General features: G+C 53.9%; 1 protein-coding gene across 3 annotated transcripts; it reads left to right on the top strand.

The window, feature by feature from the left end:
- Positions 1-1,850: 1,850 nt before the first annotated feature.
- On the top strand, positions 1,851-22,832 carry Kcnc4 (potassium voltage-gated channel subfamily C member 4). Of its 3 annotated transcripts, none has more exons than XM_036189915.1 (4): positions 1,851-3,570; positions 12,413-13,349; positions 15,220-15,423; positions 21,722-22,832. In XM_036189915.1, the coding sequence occupies exons 1-4, from the start codon at positions 2,878-2,880 to the stop codon at positions 21,781-21,783; spliced, it is 1,896 nt and encodes a 631-aa protein (XP_036045808.1). In that variant the 5' UTR covers positions 1,851-2,877; the 3' UTR covers positions 21,784-22,832. The 3 variants fall into 3 exon arrangements, with proteins under 3 accessions (XP_036045808.1, XP_036045809.1, XP_036045807.1); XM_036189916.1 differs by having other exon boundaries at positions 21,660-22,832; XM_036189914.1 differs by lacking the exon at positions 21,722-22,832 and adding an exon at positions 17,636-21,650.
- Positions 22,833-23,340: the final 508 nt, after the last annotated feature.

The raw sequence follows: 23,340 nt of genomic DNA, 5'->3' as shown, positions 1-23,340 counted from the left end.
TGCAGCTAAACTCTGTAATACAGACAGCATGTCTAAGGTATAAAAGGGTGCATGCGCACAGAGGATGCCCACAAATGAGTGTTTCTAACTATAGTTAAGATGGTGGTCTTCCTCTGCATGTTAGTACAGACCATCAAAGATTATCATTTGGTTTGGTTGTTTTTTTTTTTTTTTTTTTTTCCACTTTATTCATGATGAAACCATTGGCACACGCCTTTAATCCCAGCATTCAGGAGGCAGAGGCAGGTGGATCTCTGTGAGGTCGAGGCCAGCCTGACCTACAAAGCGAGTTCCAGGAAAGGTGCAAAGCTACATAGAGAAACCCTGTCTCGAAAAACAAAAAACAAGACAAAACAAAATCCCTTGCATTTATGTTGGACTTTTAACCTCTCTCTGAGGAACAGGAAAGCCCCAGCCTTGTGGATAGTTTGTTGTTTTGTTTGCCCAGTATGGATAGGTGCTGCCTAATCCAGAAGTCAGATGGTACACAAGTAGTATCAGGTATGATGTGTCAATCACCTTGTACTTCTGTTTAAAAATCCTCTTTCTATCACCCAGAGTGCCTGAAGCAGAGAGAGGCAAAGGAGCTGGAGAGGGAGGGTATTAAAGATATAGGTGGTTCTGGGCTTTAAAATAAAAAAGCTAAAAACTCATGAATCTGGACATTGCTTTTGGGACATGGCCAGTAAGATCCAATGCTTCATGTTTTGGATATGGCAGCTTCTCAATTACTTAGCAAATGGGTCCTCAGAGGCGCGCACTGTGGGTGTTATCAAGATGAGAAAACACAGTGCAGCCAAGAAGAACCCAGAGTCAGGAAGAGAAGAACAGCAGGAAAAGACAAAGTGCAAGGAATGGGGCAGTAACAGAACCATAAGATGGCACAAGGCAGGGTGCGGCGCTTCCTATGTTCCCTTCATGGCAACAGAGAGCCAGGCCTTCAACCTGATGATCTTCTGGGCCATAGAGCCACACACAACACATTTCTCCGCGGAGAGCCGCAGGTCGAGGGCTTCCCTCCACTTAGACCGGAAGCACTTCTCTGCCCAAGGCCATGCTGTCCTGGCTCCAAGGTGGAGGCTGTGATGACTATGGCAGCCAAGATATGACCCATGGTAGTCAGAAGGCCCTAACACTGTTTCTGGAGGGGGAGAGGACAGCCTCTTCTTTAATGAGGCTTACCACTCTATTCCATCCTGGCTTCCATTCAGTCACAATGAAGCTTTGAAACCGCAACGATACGACCGGCTTAGCTGCAAGGGAGACACAGGTTAGGTTCTGGGTGAAAAGGCTTAGAGAAAGAGAGAGGTTAGAGGTCAGGAGTCGAGAGCTCTTGGGTGTCACCAAGGGCTGCAGTGGGTGGAGCTGAGGGCTAGGGAGAGGCGGGGAGTGGGGCCGAGAGGGGATGGCGGCGGAGGCGCGCAGGGGCGGCGCGCGGCGCTGGGCACTAGCTGCGAGCGGGTTACGCGCCTCGGCTGGTTTGGGATGCGCGGATGAAGGCTGACCTCCGCCGCCCCAGCTCCGCAACGCACCTAAACGGCCAGGCGCCGCGCCGCGCCCACCCCGCCCCGCGGAGGGCGCGCCGGGGTCAGGCGGGGCCGCGAGGAAAAGGCGCCACTTGGAGCGCCGCATCCGCTGCCATCGCGGGAGGGAGACGCAGAGCCCTGGGAGCCCTATTCCTCTTTCTCTGGCTTCCAGGCTCTCCCTCCCCTTAGACCACCTCGCGCCCGCCCCTAACAGCGAGCCAAGGCCGGCGCCCCGCCCGGAGATGGGCAGGCGCGTAGATGGCGCGGCTCCCGGCGCCGCCAGATCGCAGGAACCCGGCGCCGGGGCGCTGCGCTGAGGCTCCCTCTTGGCGCGGCCCCGGATGCCTGCAGGTGTCCTTGGCTATTCGGCCGCCGCCCGGGATACTCCTGCGCCAGCGCCCGGTGCTTGGCTCTTCAGAGCAGCCCCGCCCTCCAGGCTCTGCGCTGCGCAGGACGCCCCGTCTGAGCCCCCCCCCCCCCCCGTCCCGCCGCTGCCCCCGCAGCGCGGCACCCAGCCCCGCGCAGCTCCCGGCCGCGGACGCAGGACCGGGGCTCTCTGCTGCGGGCGTGCTTGTTTTCCTCCTGCTGCCGCCTGGTCCTGCACGGCCCCCGCCCGCTGGTCCCTCTCGCTCGGATCAGCCCCGCCCGCCATCGATGCCCCGCGCTGGATTTATGAATGGGGGGAAGAGGCCACATGCAGCCACCGCCGCCTCGAGTTGACCGCACACTGCCCGGCCCCGCAGAGCTCCGACTACCCTAAGAGCATCCGCCTGGCCCCGGGTAGCCGCTCCGAGGACTTGTTGCTGTTACGCTGCAGCCGCTGCCGCCGCTGCCGCCGCCACCGGGAGAAACCCAGCCGCCTTCAGGCTCAGCGCGGTCTGGGAGCCAAAGGGTGGCCCGCGTGAGTGGGAGCGCGCGCGCGCCGCGGACCCTCGCAGCGCTCTGGGACTGTGCGCTTCTCTGTCTTTCTGGGGTTGGGGGGCGTGTCCCCGGCCCTGAGCATCCTTGTGCTTGCCCCTACCTCCCGGGACCCCTGGCTTGAGTCCTCGACCCTGGTCTCCACTTCCTGCCTCCCCTAGGCTCTGCCTGCCCAAATCCCAACCACCTGTACACCAGAGAAACCCAACTCCTCCTGCTCCGCGCCCTGGGGGGGAGGGGAGGGGGGAGGCAGGGGCAGAGCCACGCCGCAGAAGGGGCCGCCACTGCCTCCTGCCTCCTCCTCCTCCACCTCCTCCTCCTCCTCCACCACCTCCTCCTCGTCTCCTCCCCCTCCCCGGTCTGACGCTGCCTCCTTGGGAAGGGTGTTTGGAGGGCAGCGGCCGCCCCAAGCCGGAGCCCCGCAGCGCTTCTTATGATCAGCTCGGTGTGTGTCTCCTCCTACCGCGGGCGCAAGTCGGGGAACAAGCCTCCGTCCAAAACATGTCTGAAGGAGGAGATGGCCAAGGGCGAGGCGTCGGAGAAGATCATCATCAACGTGGGCGGCACGCGACATGAGACCTACCGCAGCACCCTGCGCACCCTACCGGGCACCCGTCTTGCCTGGCTGGCAGATCCCGACGGCGGGGGTCGGCCGGAGTCGGATGGCGGCGGTGCAGGCAGCAGCGGCAGCAGCGGCGGCGGCGGCGGCGGCGGCGGGGGCTGTGAGTTCTTCTTTGATCGGCACCCGGGTGTTTTTGCCTATGTGCTCAACTACTACCGTACCGGCAAGCTGCACTGCCCCGCCGACGTCTGTGGGCCTCTCTTCGAGGAAGAGCTCACCTTCTGGGGTATCGATGAAACTGATGTGGAACCCTGCTGCTGGATGACCTATAGGCAGCACCGTGATGCTGAGGAGGCACTGGACATCTTCGAGAGCCCGGACGGGGGCGGGGGTGGCGCAGGGCCCAGCGATGAGGCTGGCGACGATGAGCGGGAGTTGGCCTTGCAGCGTCTGGGCCCCCATGAGGGAGGCGCGGGCCCTGGTGCTGGATCCGGAGGCTGCCGTGGCTGGCAGCCCCGAATGTGGGCGCTCTTCGAGGATCCCTACTCATCCCGGGCAGCCAGGGTGAGTGTCAGAAGCCAGGGTCTCCTCATCTTGGTATCCAAGGGGTTCTTGATGCTGGTGTTGGTGGGTTGGATGGTGGGTGGGGTGGAAGGAGACATACCTGGCAAGCTATACCTGCCTACCTCCCAAATCCCTCCTGGGCCCTTGGAAGTCACCCCCTCCCCCCTTGCATGCTCCATCAGGAGATTGCACACACTTGACTTTCTACTTGGACCTAATCCCAGCTGTCTGCCTCTCCACATAACCCTCAGTGAGTGGCATGCTTCAATTTGGCTTTGCTCCCTCCTCTTTGGTCAGCACAGTTTGCCCTGAACAGGACCATAGTCCTGGAGAGCTTGAATTTGGTCTTTTGCAGAGGTAAGGCGGGATGAGGAGAAGGAAATCTTGGATTGTGATGGACACTTACCTGTTTCCATCTCGCCAGCAGCTCTGTGTGCAGGCAGCTGTGCATTTCATAGAAGGGGCATAGTTTCCATAACGCCCAGCTCATAAGAGGCAGAGATCCCCAGAGCCCAAGCCTCCCTTCCTGACTGAGGATCTTTCTTCCAGGGAGCAGGCCATGTCCCAGAGCTTTCTGTACCTCTGTCATAGCCTGGCCTCTCTGAGATGATGTGGAGAACTAGACAGGAAAAGCCTACTGTTTCAGGCTCTTCAGGATCCCAGGACACTGGCCAGCTACAGGCTTCCTGGTGATGCTCTTTTCTTTCTGCTCTAGCACAAAGTGGCTTCCCAGAAAGCCCTGGTTCAGGTTACACTGGAAATGGATGTGTGGGGAGACGGGGAAACAGGTTGATAAGACCTAGTCCCTACCCTGAAGGTCGGAGGGAGTGCTGGAAAGATAGGTATTCATTCACTGCATCGTGCTTGGGCAGCTAAAACCCCCGAAGAAGGCTTTAGAAATTTAAAAATAGAAAAGCCTGCAGGCTGGTATCTGCTCTCATGGCCTTAGCCTAAAACCTGGTGGAGATCTGTCTAGGAGACAGGAGAAAGAAAGAAAAGCAGTGTGATTTGCTGTGTTTGAGGTCTGCTTCTGTGAGCTGAAGCTGGACTGATTGGTTCCTTTGGCATCCCAAGTTGTCATGCTAATGAGTCTCAGAGCCTTGGACTCCATCTCTCTTCAACACCCCATGGGCTAGTCCTCACCCTAGTCATGAGAGAAAAAGTTCCACTTCCTACCCAGGGGAGAGCGAAGGGTTGAAGAATGCAGTGAAAGGGGTGGCTTAGGCTGGTATAAATACCAAGCCAGGGCAATGCATCTCCTGCCTGGAAGAGAAAAGAGGCAGAGATCTTAGCAAGAGGTCCCACGAAGGGCTGCGACTTGAAGTAGCCACTGGAGATCCGGAATCGTTTCCAGGCCCTGTCTAGTGTAGCTGCTTTGGCTTAAAGCTTTGTGGTCCTGAAAACCAGCTAAGAAGTAGGGAACACAGTAATGCCCCTGGCCAGTGCACCCCTGCTGTGAGTTTATTAACCTCGATGGCCCTTAGCTTGTCTTCACTAGGGAAGAGAGACAGTCACAAGTCATTGAGACTTTTTTCTCAAAGTTGTGAGGTAGAGAGGAGGCAGAAAGGGGCCAAAGGAGGGAAGTGTTATGGAAAGAGGTGACTGAGGGAACTAGGCCCTATTTCTGAACATTCTGGGGGCCCCTGCTTCCTTTTTCCCTCTGGAATTGCGAGAGGCTCTACCATCAAGTAGAGGGTTAATTCTCCCAGTTAAGTAGGGAAGGAACCAGGATTCAGACACAGTAACTGTCTTGCCAAAGCCATCCTCAGTTTAAATCCTTAGGATCTGGACAACACTGTGGAGCTCTGGCTGGCACGTGTGCCAGAAGACTTGCCCACACCTAAGGAACACAGGCAGAGACCAATTCTGAGCTGTTCTGGTCACAGAAGTGGGAATACACAATTTATTAAAAAATTAATAACGACTCTTCATTGAGCATCCTGTACCAGTCCTTTGCCAGGAGGACATTACATCAATTTCTCCTCTTCCTAATGAATTTGAAACAATGTCCACTTAACATATTGAGGCTGGGAGCAAGTAAACCACTGGCCTGGGATTACAGCACTCTGGCAGGGCTTTGAATCAAAGCTGGGGCTTCTTCATGCCTAAGCCCTCACTCTGTAACTACCATGAGCTTTCCCCACTGGATGAGGCTATTTGCTGGGTGGAGAAGTAGCTAGTTTCCTTGCTCCAACCTGTTTGGAGTCCTTAGGTTCTTCTCGTCTGTGAATAAACACAGGAAACCCAGGAACCAATGGAACTCAGAAGTCCGAGGGGACATCAGAAGGGATGCTTACCCTGTGACTCCTTAAGACCTGAGGGCCCAATGCCACAGAGAGTTCTGAAGCTGCATTTGTTTTCTCCACTGACCCCCAAGTTAGCAGAACTGTCCCCCCAGGAGCTCTGTACTGTTGGACATGTGTGCATACCATCCCAGTCAGCTGCAGTTTCCTTGGAAGGAGTTTGTGACCCTTAGGGGTTTATAGACTCACCATGTCACCTAGGAGGCCACGTGAGGGCAGAGGAGCTGTGCTCTCGGCCTTGAGGCAGCTCTTCCCATACAACAGTCCCGTCATTTGAATAGTATGTTTGACAGGAGCAAAGCAGACACACAAGTGAACGGAGCTAATTAGGAGAGCCTGTTGCCTAGCTACTGGCCAGGCTATCAGCTGGACCATTCAGGAAGGCTCCTAGGCAGGATGATCCCCCCACCCCTCCCTGCTGCCTTCACTGTAGTCAGGCCGCTCCTGCAGGTCTGTGCTCAGCCTCTTATGGACACTGCCCAGGGGCAGAGCAAAGACTCCCTTAGATTGTTGTATAACCCAGGAGAGGCCAGGAGGGACTTGGGCAGCACTCAGATCTATAGAATCTTTCCTTGTTCCTTCTGAGAGTGAACTAGAGGCCTAAGGGGACCCTGGGCTACCTTGCTTCCTTGCTCTGTTCTTTAGAGGTCCCAAGCTGAGCTGACTTTAATTCAGCTGTCAGCTGTGTAAAGGGCCACGGCCCTTCTCTTTTGGCTAAGGTTCTTAGAGGGATCTTTTTTTCTCACCACGTTTCCCTTCAGAATAGAAGGGGCTAATCACAGGATTCCCATTGCCTCGGGAGGGCAGCTAGAAATGAACGTCCCTCTTCCTCAGGCTATGCTGTGTGATAGGAGCTTGACCTGGGCTTCCTTCTGCTACCTCCTGGTCAGGAGAGGGAGGAATCATTCACCTCAGTGAACAGAGAAGAACACGGAGCCATAGTGACACCCGTCCAGACAGCACAGCCAATGGCACTAGGATCCAAACTCAGGTCTCATGAGTCCACACCTGCTGCTACTCTTGCCTCTGCAGCTCCAGCTCAGAAAGGGTCTCTGGCTTCTGGAGGCTCTCACTGGAGAACCTCCTCTTCCTCCACTCCACTCCTACCCCCTTCTTTATTTCTTTCCATTTCTACAATTGCCTGGGCCTGACCCCTCGCTCTCACCTGTTCACCGGGTGACTTTGAGAAGAACCAAGAGGCCAGACTTGGTTACAAACAAATACTAGGTTGTGGAGCAGAGGCTGGAAACTTACGCCCCTCTATAGGTCTGACATGGTTGATAGTCACAGTAGTCAGGACAGGCTTCAGAGTGAGGGCCAGCACTCGCTGAGGCTGTGCCCTCTGAGCGAGGGTGTAGGGCGAACATGAAATGTGAGTCCAGAAGGGTAATGCCAGCCCACCCTGGACAGCCAAAGGCTGCAGACTCCCTGCTGATTCGGCCTCAGGCAGCCTCTCAGGTTCCTCCTAGAAGCTGTTTCTCTTTCTCATTCGGAATAGATCAACATTTGCCTCAGAGCATCTTGTCTCTGGATGATGAGTTGTTTCTGTTTGTCACCATTTTTGTGAGAATGTGGAGTGGCGGAGGGGAGTGAAATTCAACGGGCTGTTTTGGAGATCTAAGGGAAGAGCAGGCAGGAGCAGAGTTAGGTACTGGGCCTTGGGAAGAGCTAGCTCCTTGGTCCTTCACCTCCACAGTGGACATTGTTAGTCTAATTGCCTAGGCCCAGCCACTCACAACACCCCGGCTAGTACCAACATGCCATGATGGCCCAGCTCCCCGCTGTTTTTCCTTCTGGTTGTGAAGTGGTCACCTGGTGCTTAGCAAGGAGCCTTGTCAGAGGCAGGGTTGGCCCACTCTAGCGAGCTGTCAAGCTCCCTGGTATCTGGAGGTAGTCCTGGGCATGCCTTTGTCAACTCTAGTCCCAGCCATGTAGCCAATGATCCCTTCTCCTAACAGCTTGCCAGTCCTGTGAGAAGAGGTTCCAGCTACTTCTCATCTAGAAGACACCTACTGAGCACTACATGATAGATGCTTCGTGCTGGGTTCTAGAAATGTAAAGAGTCAAGTGATCTGCGGAGAGCTAGAGACATTAGTGACCAGGAGTAGCAGCAGTAATATGGGGGGTGTTGTGATGGGTGATGTGGTACTTGTGAAAGATAAAGTCCAATAGGCAAAGAGGAGTGACAAGTCCCACCTCTAAACAGGGTGGGGCTTCTGGGAGGAAGTAGAAAGTTGAGCTGAACAGGCCTTGTAGGACAATGACTTATCTCCTTGAATAATGGCTAAATGAAGGCATTGCTGTAAAAACACACAGTGCCCAACTATGCAGAGTCAGGGACAGGATTGTCTGGCCAGGGAAGGCAGGTGTGTATGGGACCTGGCAGGAGGAACTTGACCAAGGAGAGAGGCTCTTGGACAGTGACTTGGGCTGGATCAGATCCCGTTTGGTTGAGGACTCCCAGTTTCTGGACAGGCCAGTGACGCCCATCCAGCAAAGGTGAGCACAGGTGAAGGGGTGAAGGTCAGCACTAGTTGCTGGAACTGGGGTTGCTGACTCACAGCCAGGTGAGATAAAGGAGGAGTAGCCCTTAGCTAGGATAGGGCCTCATGTATGTCTCTCTTGGGAGCCAGGAGCTGCTTGGAGCTGCCTTTCATGGCAGGCCCTGTACTTTCCTTCCTTTTCACCCCAGGGCACCCCTGCTCCCTATCCAGCACTGCCTGGGTACTAAGATCTGGCTTCACCAGGAGGCTCAGCCCCTCACCCGATCTCCACAGATCTTCCTCTGCAAGCATCTTTGGCTGTGTTCTCAATTTTTCCTTCTCCTACACGTCTTCCTTAATATAGGTTTTGGGCATGAGTCTCCTTATGTTTATCTGTCCATCTGTCTCCCTGGCCCTCCTTCCTTGGACTCCCCTCCCCAGCCCCCAATGATTGTACTCAGTTCCCATTGACTAGTGTCTATCACCTCTCCACTCACCCAGCCTATGCCAGATCCCAGCCACTCTATAAATGCAGATTCTAAGGCTAGCTGGGGCTAAGGAATTCACAGAAGTCTCATAGGCAGTTGGTAACAGAACCCAGTTTGAACCCAGAAGTATGACCTTTCATCTGTTCAAAGACAGTGGAGTTACTAGGAAAAGCTGGTGATTGGGCTGATAGTTGCAACACTTGGGCCTTTAGAGATGGGCAGGTCTCTTGAATGCCATAATGGCCAGTGTGTGTGTGTGTGTGTGTGTGTGTGTGTGTGTGTGTGTGTGTGTGAGGGGGTGGGTCTCAGGAGAACAGGGAACCAGTAGAGTGCTGTCCTGACTGCTGGGGGTGACCTGTCCCAGGTGCTGAGGCCCACCTACCTCCTCTGGCGGCACAGCCAGTTCACACCACCAGTTTTCTGCCTGGGGGTGGGGGGCTAAAGTTTAAGCACAGTGACCCCTTGCAGGGTGCTGTTTCTGGAGCTGCTGTCTCTTGGGATCCCTTTTGTCCTGGGCAGCCTGAGTCAAGGGCCTTGTGGGAAATGAAACAGTATCCCTCCCTCAAGGATGAGGCGAGGCAGAAAGCACTAATTACACCAGCGGACCGCTTAGGAAACAATTGCCTGAGAGTAATGTAGAGGAGAGGAATACTGTAGGTCACTACAGGTTCTGAAGAACCTATAAACCTTATGGCAATCATGGGACCACTCTGTACTTAAAAAAAAAAGCCAAGGAGACCACAGGAGTTGGGGTTGTTTTTGCCCTGTGTGAAGGTGGTCTGGGCCTGCTGTTAATACCTGTGGTAGAGGCAGCTGAGGAATGCAGACTGGTGAAGGCTGGACACCTCCCTCTTGCCTCTGCTCCCTGTGCTCAGCCCCTTGGCAGCTCTGTCTGACCTTGTTTTTCCACATCACTAATTAACCTCACACTCAGGTTCCCAGGTGGGCCGGCTCTGCCAGATAATGGTCCCTGAGAGAGAATGAGAGAGAGAGAGAGAGACAGAGACAGAGACAGAGAGACAAGAGAGACAGACAGAGAAAGAAAGAGAGAGAGAGAGAGAGAGAGAGAGAGAGAGAGAGAGAGAGAGAGAGAAGGCAAGCTTGGGCTTCCATGCCTCCTGGCAAAGCTAGGAAGTGCTGTCCTAAGCCCTCACTGGTTCCTTCTGCTTCTTGGAGCACAGGGTGGAGAGCCAGGACCCTGGATTCCCAACATTGCCACAGCCACAGGCAGGCACTGTCACCACCAGCTCATAGCTCATGGCCACAGAGAGCCTGCAACAGCCTGTGTTGTCTTGGCAGCCCATATCTCAGGGGAGAAAAAGTGAGGCCAGAAAAAGCACTTGGAACTTACTGTCCGGGGGAGAAGTAGGCAGGAAGTGGCCCAGGAAGAGCTGTAAAGTAAGGAAAGAGCCTATAGGCCCTCTTCCCCAACCTGCTCCTTTTCTTCACCGTCGGTGATCAACACTGTAATGTATGATGGGAGACCTGTCCGATGAAGGCACACATCCTCTTGTTGAAATAGCAGGCATCTGGGAACTGAGGCAGCTCGGTAGTCAGGGCCTGAATTCCTGGGCCTTGGAAGTGACTCTGCTTGGGTGACAGTAATGTTGGTGTAAAGGAATGTACAGACCACATGACTTGGGGCCATACCTGATTCTTCCCTGCTCTGGGCAGTGTGGCCCCAGAAGAGGCACACAACCTCTCTGATCCTCAGTTCTTCCTATGTGAAATGGAAAGATGAAATCTGCCTGCCATATCACTAAGGAGATTGAAGGCAGAGACACACATAGGGTGCCTACTAGTCCCAGGGAGAGAAGAGATGGTGAATATCATGGTCAAAGTTCCTTCCTCGACTTACTTCTATCCCAGAGGGCCTTGGGGATGTGATGCCTTGCCTGGCTTTCCATGTTTTCTGTTGGTATCTTACTCCTTTTTCAGTGCAGGTACATTGAGGAAAACCCCTGACAGGCAGGTCTGAGTGCTCACTGCATGGGGATAGGGACAAGGCTAGGTAGAAATTGGAGAAGGTCAGGCATGGGGTGGTCAAATGTGCAGCCATGGGCCTCCCTCAGTAGGTTCGGTCCTCCACCTGAGGTGGGGGGAGGGAAACCAAGCCCCATCCACCAAGCAGGGCCAGTAGCAGGAGAATGGCCCTTGACAGTGAACGTCTTGACAGTGCTGGATGGCATGGCATGACTAACCAATGAAGGCTCTGTAATTGGTGCGATTACACATGAATCTCATCTCCATTCACAATGACTGGACACTTAGTGCAGCCGTTCCTCTGCCGAATACTGCTGTCATCCTTCTGTCTGAGATCCCCATGGCTGTCAGATCAGCTGCCACCATTCTGATCCTGATAAGTTCAGTTCATTGGCTCTGAAGCTCAGTGTCCTGGCTAGCATCGGTTTGCAGAAAAGGAGACAGACATTGGTTGTGCTGAGGACCCCCCTCCCCATCACCTGTCATAGCCCATGTCTTAGGGTTTCTATTGCTGTGAAGATCTTGTAAAGGAAAACATTTCATTGGGGTAGCTTACATTTTCAGCCATTTAGTCCATTATCATCATAGTGTGGCACAGTGGCATGCAGGCAGACATGGTGCTGGAGAAGTACCTGAGTGTCCTACTTCTTGACTTGCAGGCAACAGGAAGTGGTCTGAGATATTGGGTGGTGTCTTGAGCATGTGTGAGACCCCCAAAGCCCGCCAGCACAAATGACACTCTTCTTCCAACAAGGCCACACCTCCTAACATTACCACTCCCTTTGGGGGCTATTTTCTTTCAAACCACCACAGCCCATGTTTGTCTTCCTTCCTGGTTTACCACGTAGGCTGAAGGTGGTTCTAGGTGGTAGGTGGGGTCATGGAGGTAGGTCATGTTAATGGGGTCAGTTGGCAGAAAGAGGTTGTTCCTCAGCCCTTGTCTCTGGACATCCCTTAAAGCAATGGACCTTTATCTTGAGTGTGTATCAGAGTCACCTAGATGGTTTACTGAAGTACTTCTTGGGCTGTGTCTCCTTCAAGTTTCTCTTTCAGTAGGTTTGTGGTGCTAAAAATTGCATTTCTCACCTGTTTCCACACACTTAATGCTTCTGGCTTAGGCCCCCACTTTGGGAGCCTGATTGTGCCAGGTGTGATGTGTGGACTACACTTCACCTGGGAGCTTGTGAGAAAGGGTGGGAATATAGACCCTTCCCTAACCCTCCTGAGTTAGCCACACTGGAACAGGTTTTTCAACTGGTTTGTCCACACACCACAATTTGAGAATCCTTAAAGCATAAATTGGGCAGAGCTGTTGTAGGCAGGGCCAGGCAGCTATGGTACCCTGACTTGTGGTTTCCAGCCAAAAGCAGCCTCTGTCTTCTGAGAACCCTGACAAAGATCAGGGGAAGCATTGCTCTAGAGTGCCAGTGCATACAGATCCTCTCATCTCTCTGCCTTAATCCCACCCCTTGACTAGCAATGGACTAGTACCTTTATGCTCATGTTCCATGAGTAGCAGTCACTGTTTCCAGTGAGGGCAACTATTGCTGATTTGACAGCCACTCCCTATTCTCCTGACCTACAGGTGGTAGCTTTTGCCTCTCTCTTCTTCATCCTGGTCTCCATCACCACCTTCTGCCTGGAGACCCATGAGGCCTTCAACATTGACCGCAATGTGACAGAGATCCACCGGGTAGGGAATATCACCAGCGTGCGCTTCCGGCGGGAGGTAGAAACAGAGCCCATTCTTACCTACATCGAGGGTGTATGCGTGATGTGGTTCACTCTAGAGTTCCTGGTTCGCATTGTATGCTGCCCGGACACACTGGACTTTGTCAAGAACCTGCTCAACATCATCGACTTTGTGGCCATCTTGCCCTTCTATCTGGAGGTGGGATTGAGCGGCCTGTCATCCAAGGCAGCTCGAGATGTGCTGGGTTTCCTGCGTGTGGTACGCTTTGTACGCATCCTGCGGATCTTCAAGCTCACGCGCCACTTTGTGGGGCTGCGTGTGCTGGGCCACACACTCCGGGCCAGCACCAATGAGTTCCTGTTGCTTATCATCTTTCTGGCCCTAGGTGTGCTCATCTTTGCCACCATGATCTATTATGCTGAGCGAATTGGGGCTAGGCCATCTGACCCAAGGGGCAATGACCACACCGACTTCAAGAATATCCCCATTGGCTTCTGGTGGGCCGTGGTTACCATGACGACACTTGGCTATGGGGACATGTACCCTAAGACATGGTCAGGAATGCTGGTTGGGGCACTGTGTGCGCTGGCTGGTGTGCTAACCATTGCCATGCCTGTGCCTGTTATCGTCAACAATTTTGGTATGTACTACTCCTTGGCTATGGCCAAGCAGAAGCTGCCCAAGAAGCGAAAGAAGCATGTACCGCGGCCAGCCCAGCTGGAGTCACCCATTTACTGCAAGTCTGAGGAGACTTCGCCCCGGGACAGCACCTACAGTGACACCAGCCCCCCTGCCCGGGAAGAGGGTGTGGTTGAGAGGAAACGGGCAGGTGAGTAGGGCTTAGGAAGTAGTCAAGTAGGATTCCCAAGTAGTCAAGGGAGTTCCCTTAGCCCTTCAAATTTGGGTCAAATTGCTGTATTGTGCGAGCCCTGCTGTATGTAAGGTGTGCCTCTAGGAGGGCCAAGTATTAAGATCAATTGTTTTGTCCTGTGGTTTAATGATCTTGGTGAACACCAGGGTTCTGTGGAGTGAGTTGTCCTTCATGGGACTGTTTGTTAGAAGGGCTGATTTCTAGCCCCCCCCCCTTGGCCCTCCTTGTTTTGTTCCCAGAGGCCAGTCCCATCCCCTCTAGGCACAGCATATCAATGGGAATGACACATCAATATCCTACCCCCTAGACTCGGATGAGACCCAAATGAGTGGTGGATGTGCTGCGCTCTGAGGAGTTAGAACAAATGCCAGCGCTCATATGATTAGCCAGAGATCAGGGCAGCTGTTCCTCCAAGGTGCATCAACACATGAGTCACTTCTTTCCCAACATTCACGTCTGCTGTCTCTTGGCCTAATAGATGTGATAACGTAACAGCAGTGGGAGGCTGCCTTCTGTTCAGCTAAAGCTGGAGTGAGTCCTGGGCTCAGGGTTTGACATGGATAGAAGGGAACCAAGGAGGAAGTAGTCCAGGGTCTTGGAAAAAGGGTGGGGAATGGAAGGAGCCTCTGCTTGTGTCCTGAGGGGAGTAAGAATGGGCATCAAATTCCAAGAACATGGGAGGAGGTCAGAAGACAGGAAAAGCACTATCAGATTCAATGGATGGGACTCCCAGGAATGGTAGAAGCCCAGGACTGGAGGGTGACTGTCAGGCCACTGAGGCTGGGCTAGGTAGGGCTGGGAGACTGAGGCAGCAGCTCCTGGTTAAACTCGAGAAGTTGTTCTAGTCCTCCAGAGAGGTGCCTGAGTTCAGACACTTACTTGTGACCTCTTGGCATGTACCCATCACACGTGTTGGGGCTCGTTGCTCTCTGGAATTAACTGGGGTCTGGATCTTCCTTGTTAAAGAACTTAATAGACATGCTTCCTCTGTTCTCTACCACAATGGTACCCCTGATCCTGTTGGGAATCTAAGATGTGCTCTGAGGCCCAGTCAGACAGAGCTCAGAGAGAATCCTTGTGTCCAAATACAGAGGGCCTTAGGCAGCCTCCTAGATGCGCACAGCACTGAGGCCCTTATCCTGCTTGACTGACTAGCCACACTGAGGTCTTGCACGGCCAGTACCAGACGAGTCTTGAGGCCAGGTTAGCCCCGCCATATACAGTCAGGGACCATAGTAGCTGAGGCCAGGTTAGCCCTGCCATATACAGTCAGGGACCATAGTAGCTGTGCCCTTTTTGACAAAAACAAGGTGTTCCCACAGAGAAGAGTTGAACTGGAGCCTCTTCCCTATACCTTCTCAGATGTGAGAGCTCTGCCCAAGCCCTTCAGCCCGGGTGCCCAGGGAACAGAATAACTACCTTAAGTGGTGCAGGGAGGAAGTCAGAGACATGACTGAGTCTGCCTGGTATTCGAGCCACCACCATTCCTACCAGCCAGGTATCCTCTAAGGAACGCAGACTCATCTCAAGCCTACCTGAGCCAGACCAGAGGGGAAATAAGAGTCTGTGCCTGCAGGGGTTGATCTCCTGGGACATCCTCGCAAGCCCATTTGGGAAATACTGCAGCTGTAGGATGTCTATGCTGTATTCCAACCACCACCCCACCACCCACCCGGAGGCTCTAAGCCAAAGCTGAGAGAAAAGCCTTTAGACCAAGCACAGCCATATTGCCTTTGCTTCCTGGACCTGGGGTCTGAGAGGCCCCAGGTAGCTCCCTTAAGAAGGCCCCAGTAACCATCTTAGCTTTCTTTCTCTCTGTCCCCTTCAGACTCTAAGCAGAATGGTGATGCTAATGCGGTGCTGTCTGATGAGGAGGGGGCTGGCCTCACCCAGCCCCTGGCCTCAGCCCCCACCCCTGAAGAGCGTCGGGCCCTGCGACGCTCAGGTACGCGAGACAGAAACAAGAAGGCAGCCGCTTGCTTCCTGCTCAGTGCTGGGGACTATGCCTGTGCTGATGGCAGTGTCCGGAAAGGTATGGCTCCCTGGGCTGGGCAGATGGGGAGTCCCCCCAGAGCTGAGTCTCCCCAGCCCTCCCCACAGAGCTTGAGGTCTCCTCCTCCCCTGAGCCCATGGCCACCATCTCCTCTGCCTTGGGTGCGCCCTCGATTTTAGAATGGATGTCCCAAGTACCAGTGTCTGGATTAGAAAGGTCTTTAGTATCCTCTATGAGTCTATGGAGCCCCTCCCTTAAAGGTACCCACCAGGAAGGGTAGTGCTAGACATTTTAGGGGATACTCTATTACCTCCCTGCTTGGTCCTGCAGGCCTAGCCCTCAGGGTCATACCCACTAGGTCATTCCCTAGTCCTTAACACTGCCAAAGCTTCCCCCAAGGAAACACACTTAGGGATTCCAGGTCCTAGGTTTTCAGAGAGCCCACACAGGTCCTGTATCTCCAGTTCTTCACCGGGGGGGCCTGGATCCCAAGGTGGACTGATCCATGTCTACAAGCTGCTGGGTGTGACGGTCATGGGACAGATCCAGGAGTGGCTAGGAGTAGGTGTGCAGGGAGCATGGTTCTCTCTGAGGAGTCATCTGCAGGATCCTCAAAGTTAGCCCCTTCCCTGCCTGTCAAGGAAGTCTGGAATTCTGTCACCAGTCTTCCAGCATACAGCAGGGACAGAGCTGAAGTTGGTCTGGGCAAGTAGGGATTCTTAGGCTTAAATGAGAGAGGGAAACAGATACCATTAGGTGACAAGGGCCAGTGATGGCTGAGAACCAGACCCTGGTCCTCCCTGTTTCCTGAGCCCACTTCCCTTGTCTGTCCTGTGTCCTGACCTCTGCTAACATCCTGCCTATTTCCAAGAGAAGCTATGCTTCTCCCTAAACATGTATCATCCCCAAGTTCTCTCTCTGGCCACTTCTTGACTAGCAAGGTTTCACACTCTCAACTTCCTGTGGTCCCAAATCTCAGACAGACTGGTTTGAGTCAGACAAGGGTAGTGGTTGCTGTAGGACAGCCTGAGATGCCTCTGGGCCCTAAAGATGGCCCCTAGCTACCTGGTCCAGGCAGTCTCCGGAGCACTTCCCATGTGATTCCTAGGCACTCTGGCTTAATAAGCTCTGAAAAAAATGGGCATCCAGCTTTGCTGGGCCCAGATCTTAGTGGGTGATAACAACAGGAACAATAGTCTGGTACCTGCAAGGATATGGCCCAGAGGCCCCAGCCAAACGGCTGTAGGTAGGTAGAGTGCTCAGAGCTCACACACCCTCACCTGTGAATCCTGTACTCCAACCTTCAAACCCCGGAAATGTCTTTCTCTTTTGCACCCCAAGAATGCAGTAGTACCACTGCATCCTTTTTCACACCCAGAGAGCCTTGCTCAGGCTGCAGCCTGCTAAGCAACGGTGTAAAGTGTATCCCTCACTCTTGTGGACACAGAGCTGAAGGATGGCTTCCCTTCTGCTGCTGTGAAGTGCTTGGTGAAAGCAGAGTTGAGGAAGAGGCCGTGAGCATACACGTTACGAGAGCCCCGAAGGCAGGTGCTCTCACATCTACAGGCCCCATGCCAAAGAGCCTGTACCCCTCCACTCTGCACCCCTGGGGTGCCTTTGGGGCCCATCTGCTCTATTTTCAAGATGCCTCCACACTGCTTCTTGGCAACAAGCATGTAGCTCAGCCAATTAGAGTGACCTTCGAGAGGGAACAGGTGGGTTGCTGGGAAACAGGCCCTGCTAAGCAAGTGTGGCAATTAATATCACCAAACTCGCAGTGTGCACTTAACAACTTGCCCCACACCATACCTCTCCACAGTCATCTAGACCTAGGACAAGGAGAGGCTGAGTCCAGGCCTGTTCCAACCACCAAACTGACCCCTTCACTAACCAGTGGTTTCCAATGAGCTGGGAGCATAAGTGACCTAGGTGCTCACTGGGAAAGGTAGGTGCTGGGGTGCTGGAAGCTATGAAGTCTCCGTGCAGCTGGACCACCAAGGAGCTAGACAGGAACTTAGACCTGAGACAAGACAGGACACAGGTCAGCTGGGTGTAGGTCCTATGTTCTGCCCTCAGGAGCCCAGGAGACTGATGGCAGGAAGAATCAAAGCCACTCCCAACAAGGAGAGATGCCTTCACCCCAGTCTGGGGCCATTCACCCTACAGTTTCTTGAAGTAGCGTGGACTCCATGGAGCTCCCCCGGTGAGGAGATGCTCTCCCCTTTGACCCATGTGCCTTTTCTTCACCAAGGCTGTGAAAAGTCCCGGAGTCTAAACAACATAGCAGGAGCGGCTGGAACCAGTCTGGGGCTGTCTCCACTGGCATCGCGGTACAGCTCGCCCTATCCTCCGAGAAAGCTCCTGCTCCCACACCCCTTCCACCCTCTCCCCAGCCCCCCACCTGGTCACTCAGGTCCTTAGCTACACCTACGGCCTTCCTCAGCTTTGACACTGGGACGCATAGCCAAGCAGGCACGTTTACATGCTATCCCAGCCCTTATCCCTCCTGAGGTCTGAGAAAACAACAGAAGGAAACTTCAGTCAGGATGGAGAATTCCAAGCCCTGAGCCTGCTCTACACAGCACCTGGCTCCCCCAAATGTTCAGACATGGAACCTGAGTGCAAAGGGGAGATATTCTCAGAGCTTCTCCCTGAACTAGGTGCTGGCACACTCAGGACCTGTGTCTCTGGGTTTTGCCTCCAGCTCAGGATCCTATAGGCCAGGGGGTGCGTGGTACATGGAGTATCTGGAACTCCTCAACCTTGCCTGCAATTCAAACCTACATTTGTATTTTAATCACAGAAATTTCATTTGCATTCCTTATGCCTTTAACCAGTAACCAAACAGCTTGTCTGTCTGTCTGTCTCTCCACCCCACACTAAAATCAGCAGGTAACAAGGCTGTCTTATGGGGCATCTCTGCTGGTGTAAAGGACATTTGACTCCTTGGAAGAGCAGCACCTGTGGTCAGAGCTGCCCTGGGAGCGGGACCCGGTGTTTTCCAGCTGCGACTCGGGGCGCAGATGGGAGTTCCTAGAATCTAAGCCCCAGGCTTGGTGCAAGCCCTGGGCAGAGTGTCTAAGTGCAGAGAGGCCCTCCTCCCTGAAGCCTGGGCCCAGATTCAGCGGGTGACACCCAGCGGTCCACCCAGCATCCCATCTGTGCCCTGCGCCTCAGCATCTCTCTCCCCATGCTGCTTCCTCTGCTTCCGCAACAGTTTGCTCCCTCTCCCGCTCCCTCAGATTCCCAGCCCTGCCTCTGAGTCACCTGCCACTCCCACCCAGCCTCTGCTCTGTATTCCTGCCAGAACCGGAGACTCATCTAATTTCTATAATTAAGTGTATTCATTTACCTAACGAGCCCGGGAGCACAACAGGTTTGTGAGTCATTGGGTGAGCAGGGGTACACCTTGCGCAGTGACAGCTGAGGGGAAGTAAGGAGACAGAAGCTCTCCTACCCACACCTGCCACTGGCCCCACCTGCTTCTAGTAAGCCCCTCCCTCAGCCCAGGGCTAAAGGACAAAACCCTCAGTCAAGATATTCCCTGTTTCACCTGATGGGAATTGACCTGACAGCAGAGCCACGTGCCTGGCAATTTTAGAGTCGGATTATGCAACTTTGGAAAGGGAGTGACTAAGGAAGGTCCATATTTGCTCCCTACAGGGCAATGAAGGGACCTGGTGAGACCGCTTTAGGGACCTGGCAGGAAACTGGGAAACCAGGGGCTCAACTCAAAAGGTGGCCCAGGCATAAATAGATGACCCTTTGCTGGGGTTGGAGTGCAAAGCATGTGACAAGCTCTGTCAGCACTGAGCAAACACTAGATGATCTTCTGGAAGTTCTGTCAGGTCAGGCCTCGGGACACTCCTGCCCAGCCATGCTCTATGGGCCTGCAGCCACCTGCTCACAGAAGGAGGTGTATTTTGAGAGATGAGAGGAGGGGATACAGGAAAGCCTGGGAAGCAGGGTAAGATGCTGAGTCTGAATCTAGCCTCCTTATGGTAGGTTCGGCCCCACCCAGCAGGGTTCCTGGCAGCGGGAGACTGTGGTCTGACAGATTCATGATGAGCCAGGTGTCCAGTTTAGCATGGGTACCACGGCTATTTTCTCTGACTTGCTGTTCTGGTTTGGGGAGCTGAGGTAGCTATTTCTGTGGCATCCCTCAAGTTGTCAGGAGCCCAAGTTTCCACGGCACCCACCGCCTCCTCCCCTCTTCCCTCCTACGGGGATGGGCATGCTCACAGCACCCCGGTGAGGGGCACAGATGTCCCTGGGCAACACAGTGCATCTGCCAGGCTGAAGCCCCTCGTCTTTGTTGGAGGGATGGGTTCCTATACCCACCCCCAGTCTCCTAGCTCCATAGAGAAGAGACAGGCTCAGTGGGCGGGAGAACTAGGTGAGTTATCTGCCCTCAGCTACCTCTTAGGACTTTTGTGTTTGCCCAGGGGCTTGGGAAAGAATAAAGACATCATTTACAGAATCTCCATGTCTCCCTGACAGGCAGTGGTCTATACAAGCCTCAGGCCCATCCAGGTGTTGAACGTCCTTCGCTAGGAGAAAGGTCTCTCCCACCGAGGGCATAGTTCAACTTTTCCTTAGATTGGACTTGGAATTGGACCTGTTGCTTTGGCTTTTAGAAACCTGGCCCTGTAGCCTGGGAGCGCACCCCCACTTAAACAGCAAGCAGGCAGCCCAGAATCAGACTCCTAGTCTTACCTTCCAGACTCTGCCAGGACGACTAAGAACCCTAGAGGTGGCTGTGCAGACCACTTCTAAGACAAGTGACCATGAGGCGTCACCAGTGGGAAGGGGCCTGTCCAGCCTACAGCTAGGTCAACAAGGAGTTAGAAAGGATGCTGAGTACTGGCCAAGGCTCCAGGGGGCACCCATGGGCCAAGACTGCCCTTCACAAAGCATCAAGAGAGTAGGCCTCCCCTGCCCTGATCAGTCTCTGTCTGAATTTCCTGCCTCAATCCTAGTGAGTCATGGAGGTTAGAGTCCAACATAAGATTCCTAGAAAGGATCTCCCCAGACCCCAAGGGTGTAGAACATAGAAGCCATTGACAAAAGCCACCTGAGGCCATTCTTTCCCCAGTCTTAGGATCTCGTGGCCTAGATCCTGCCCAAAGTCACTCTTCTTTTCTGGGTGAGTAGGGACCAATGGCTGGGTCCTTCTGAATGTGCACAGACAGAGCAATGTTAGACATGCAGAGCAAAGGTTAGCTCTGTCTTGTCCTCAGAAATGGAGCTCCAAAGAATCTTGGGATCACTCCTATGGTTTCTTCAGGAACAGTACTCAAAGGCCTAGAACTCTAGAAGGCCAAGGGACAGTGTTTAAGGGGGCAGTCGGGGCCACAGTCTTAAGGAGATGGCAACAGGTCATGCTGAGATAAAAACATGTTTTTATCAAAGAAAAAAGCTTTTGAGCATGTCAGGGAACCCTAGAGTAGAAGCTGTGAGGCTTGGATGCCAAATGGCATACCCACCTTTAACTGCCCGTAGTCCACATTAATGACTGTACTAGTCAGTCTGTGGGGCGGGGTGGGTTGAAACTTCTACCACACTATGAGTCCAGGCTCCCTGCCTGTCTAGCCAGCACTGCCACTGGGAAATAGGGAAAAGGACCCAAGCCTCAGATATCTGAAGCTTAGGGCATGGGTTCCTTAGTAAGATGCTGTGGGCCAGCCTGCTCCCCTGAGACTGTACCCTCCATACCTCGTGCCCCAGGACTCTGCCTATCACTTTGAAGTCAGGGGCTGGGTGTGACATGGCTCCACACTCTAGAGCCATCTTCACTGGCTCCTGGGGATGGTGAGATTGTCCATGGTGAAGGGCAGATGGAGCTATTTGGAGGAGAGCACAAATAGAGTAGAGAACAGCTTGAGTGATGGGCCATGAGCCATAGTCCACATCAGGGGTTTTCCCCACTGCCTCCCTACTAGACTATATGGAGTTTGCTATGGTTCCTTTCCTTGCTGCATTAGAACTCTGAAGACCTGGAAGTCTTGGAAATGGTTACCTGAGCTCCACCATCACCTGGGTCTCCTTGGCCTGGAGGCGGGTGGGCTGGCAGAGGAGAGATGAAGGTCTCACTCCACTCCCTGTGCCACACCAGCTCTCTTCCTTGCCTCTCAGCCCTGGGTTCCCTATGCCTTCCAGCTCTGCTCTTGGCTGTTCCTTTGCCCACAGCCTACGGGTCAGCAGCTGGCTGGCTTCCTTCTAACATCTTATTCTTTGTCTTTCCCTTTCTTTTGCTGAACTCTTTACCCCCCCAGAAGGCAATGTTGAACTGAAAGCGTGCGTCCCAGTGTCTCACACCTGTGCTCTTTAAACACAGAGACCTGCCAAGACGCCCTCTCGTCCAACTATGCCCACGCTGAAGTCCTCACCCTCTCTTAACGCGGCACCAACGTGAGAAAGACAGGCAGACAGACAGAAAGCCAGAGGCTTAGGGAAACTCTGGAACCCATGCACGAATCTTTCGCTGGGAAAGACTCAGATATCCTTGTTTGCACAGGACTGGTGGAAAAACCTCCCATGTGACTCTCGGGGCCCAGAGCCATCTGGGTCTGATACTCTGTTCTACTGTACATTGAAGAGACATATATGCACATATAGTATCTATATTCATACATACTATATAACTCTTGTGTGTAGTGCACGTGCTACTGGTGGTCTGTCTTCATTGTTAGGCTGTGTCTCCCAAGTCCTCTTCCCACCCTGTCCCCCCTCTCCTCTTCCTTCATGGATTGTTTCTTCTGACCATGTTGTATGGATTGTCCCAGGAAAAGTGCACCTGGAACCTGCTCCTCCAGCTGGGTGGTCCCAGGCTGCTCTCACGTGGGGGTGTTTCCCCTGCCAGCAGGTGGCCTGTGGAAGTCTGTTAAGGCAAGGTTGCCCTCCAGGGTCACTGCTTCACTAGCCCAACCCCACCCCAGATTGGGGTTCTACCTCCCACCCCACACCCTGGTTTGTGGGGGCACTTCCAGGGGTTCTGCAGCCTCTGTCACTCCTTCCAAGCACCCCTTCTGTGCCTTTGACAGAGGGGAGTTTCATTTCTAATGTGTGAGTCTCCTTTGTCCACTTGTTTTCAAAGATGCTGCTGGGCAGGTGGAAGGGGATCTGTTTGCCCATCTGGCTCAGGGGTCTGAGAAGGGGACACTTTCGGCGAGAGGAGACTAGTTGCAATACTGTACTTCCTGGCCGGTGGCCAGAGGATGCGTGCAATAGCAGAGGCCAGGTGACCCCTTCAGCCTTGGCCTCTGCCCCTCCCTCAGCCCTTCCTGCCCACCCTTGGTATCGGTCAGTCCTTTTCTAAAGCTGTCCCCTTGTGTGTGTCTGAGGCACGTCTAGGCTGGGCCCGCTGTGCCCTGTCTGCATGCCCTCAACTGTCATGCTGTGCTCAAGCACCAATAAAGACATCCAAGTGTCCTGCTGCTCCTCTGTGAGCCTCTGCCTCTGTGACTCTCTTTTCTGGCTGTGGGTCTGTGGGGGATCTCCCTGAGTTCCAACCAACCTACCATCTGTGTCTAAGGAATGCAAGCACACCTGAGCCCCTACCAGGGATCCTCCCTGTGGCCCAGCTCCTGCATTTTACAGCTAGCAGTAAGTACTCAAAATTGTTCTGCTCAGGGCAACAAAGGACATAACCCTGAACTCCTGGGCAGTGTCCTGATACCCCTGCTGCTACCACCTGGCCCCCCTTTCCCCCACATAGCATGGAGTAAGTCTCCCTTGTTTAGGGAAGTCCAGGGTATGCCTGCTTGTTTGCACAGGGACTTCCCTCTGCCTTCAGCGGCATCAGTGTTAAGTGGGCCAAGGCCCTAGGGAGGCCAGCCATTGCGAGGACTGCATGATGGCTGAAGGACTGAAGCCAGCACTGGACTGGTAACACCACCAAGGGCCTCGTGGGGATGGAGAAGGAACATACTTGGGGTACATGGGCCAGGGAAGTGG

The sequence above is a fragment of the Onychomys torridus genome, chromosome 6 (assembly GCF_903995425.1).
Source record: "Onychomys torridus chromosome 6, mOncTor1.1, whole genome shotgun sequence".
Taxonomy (NCBI): domain Eukaryota; kingdom Metazoa; phylum Chordata; class Mammalia; order Rodentia; family Cricetidae; genus Onychomys; species Onychomys torridus.
The sequence above is the reverse complement of the archived record's forward strand: the minus strand, read 5'-3'. Positions and strand labels throughout refer to the sequence as shown.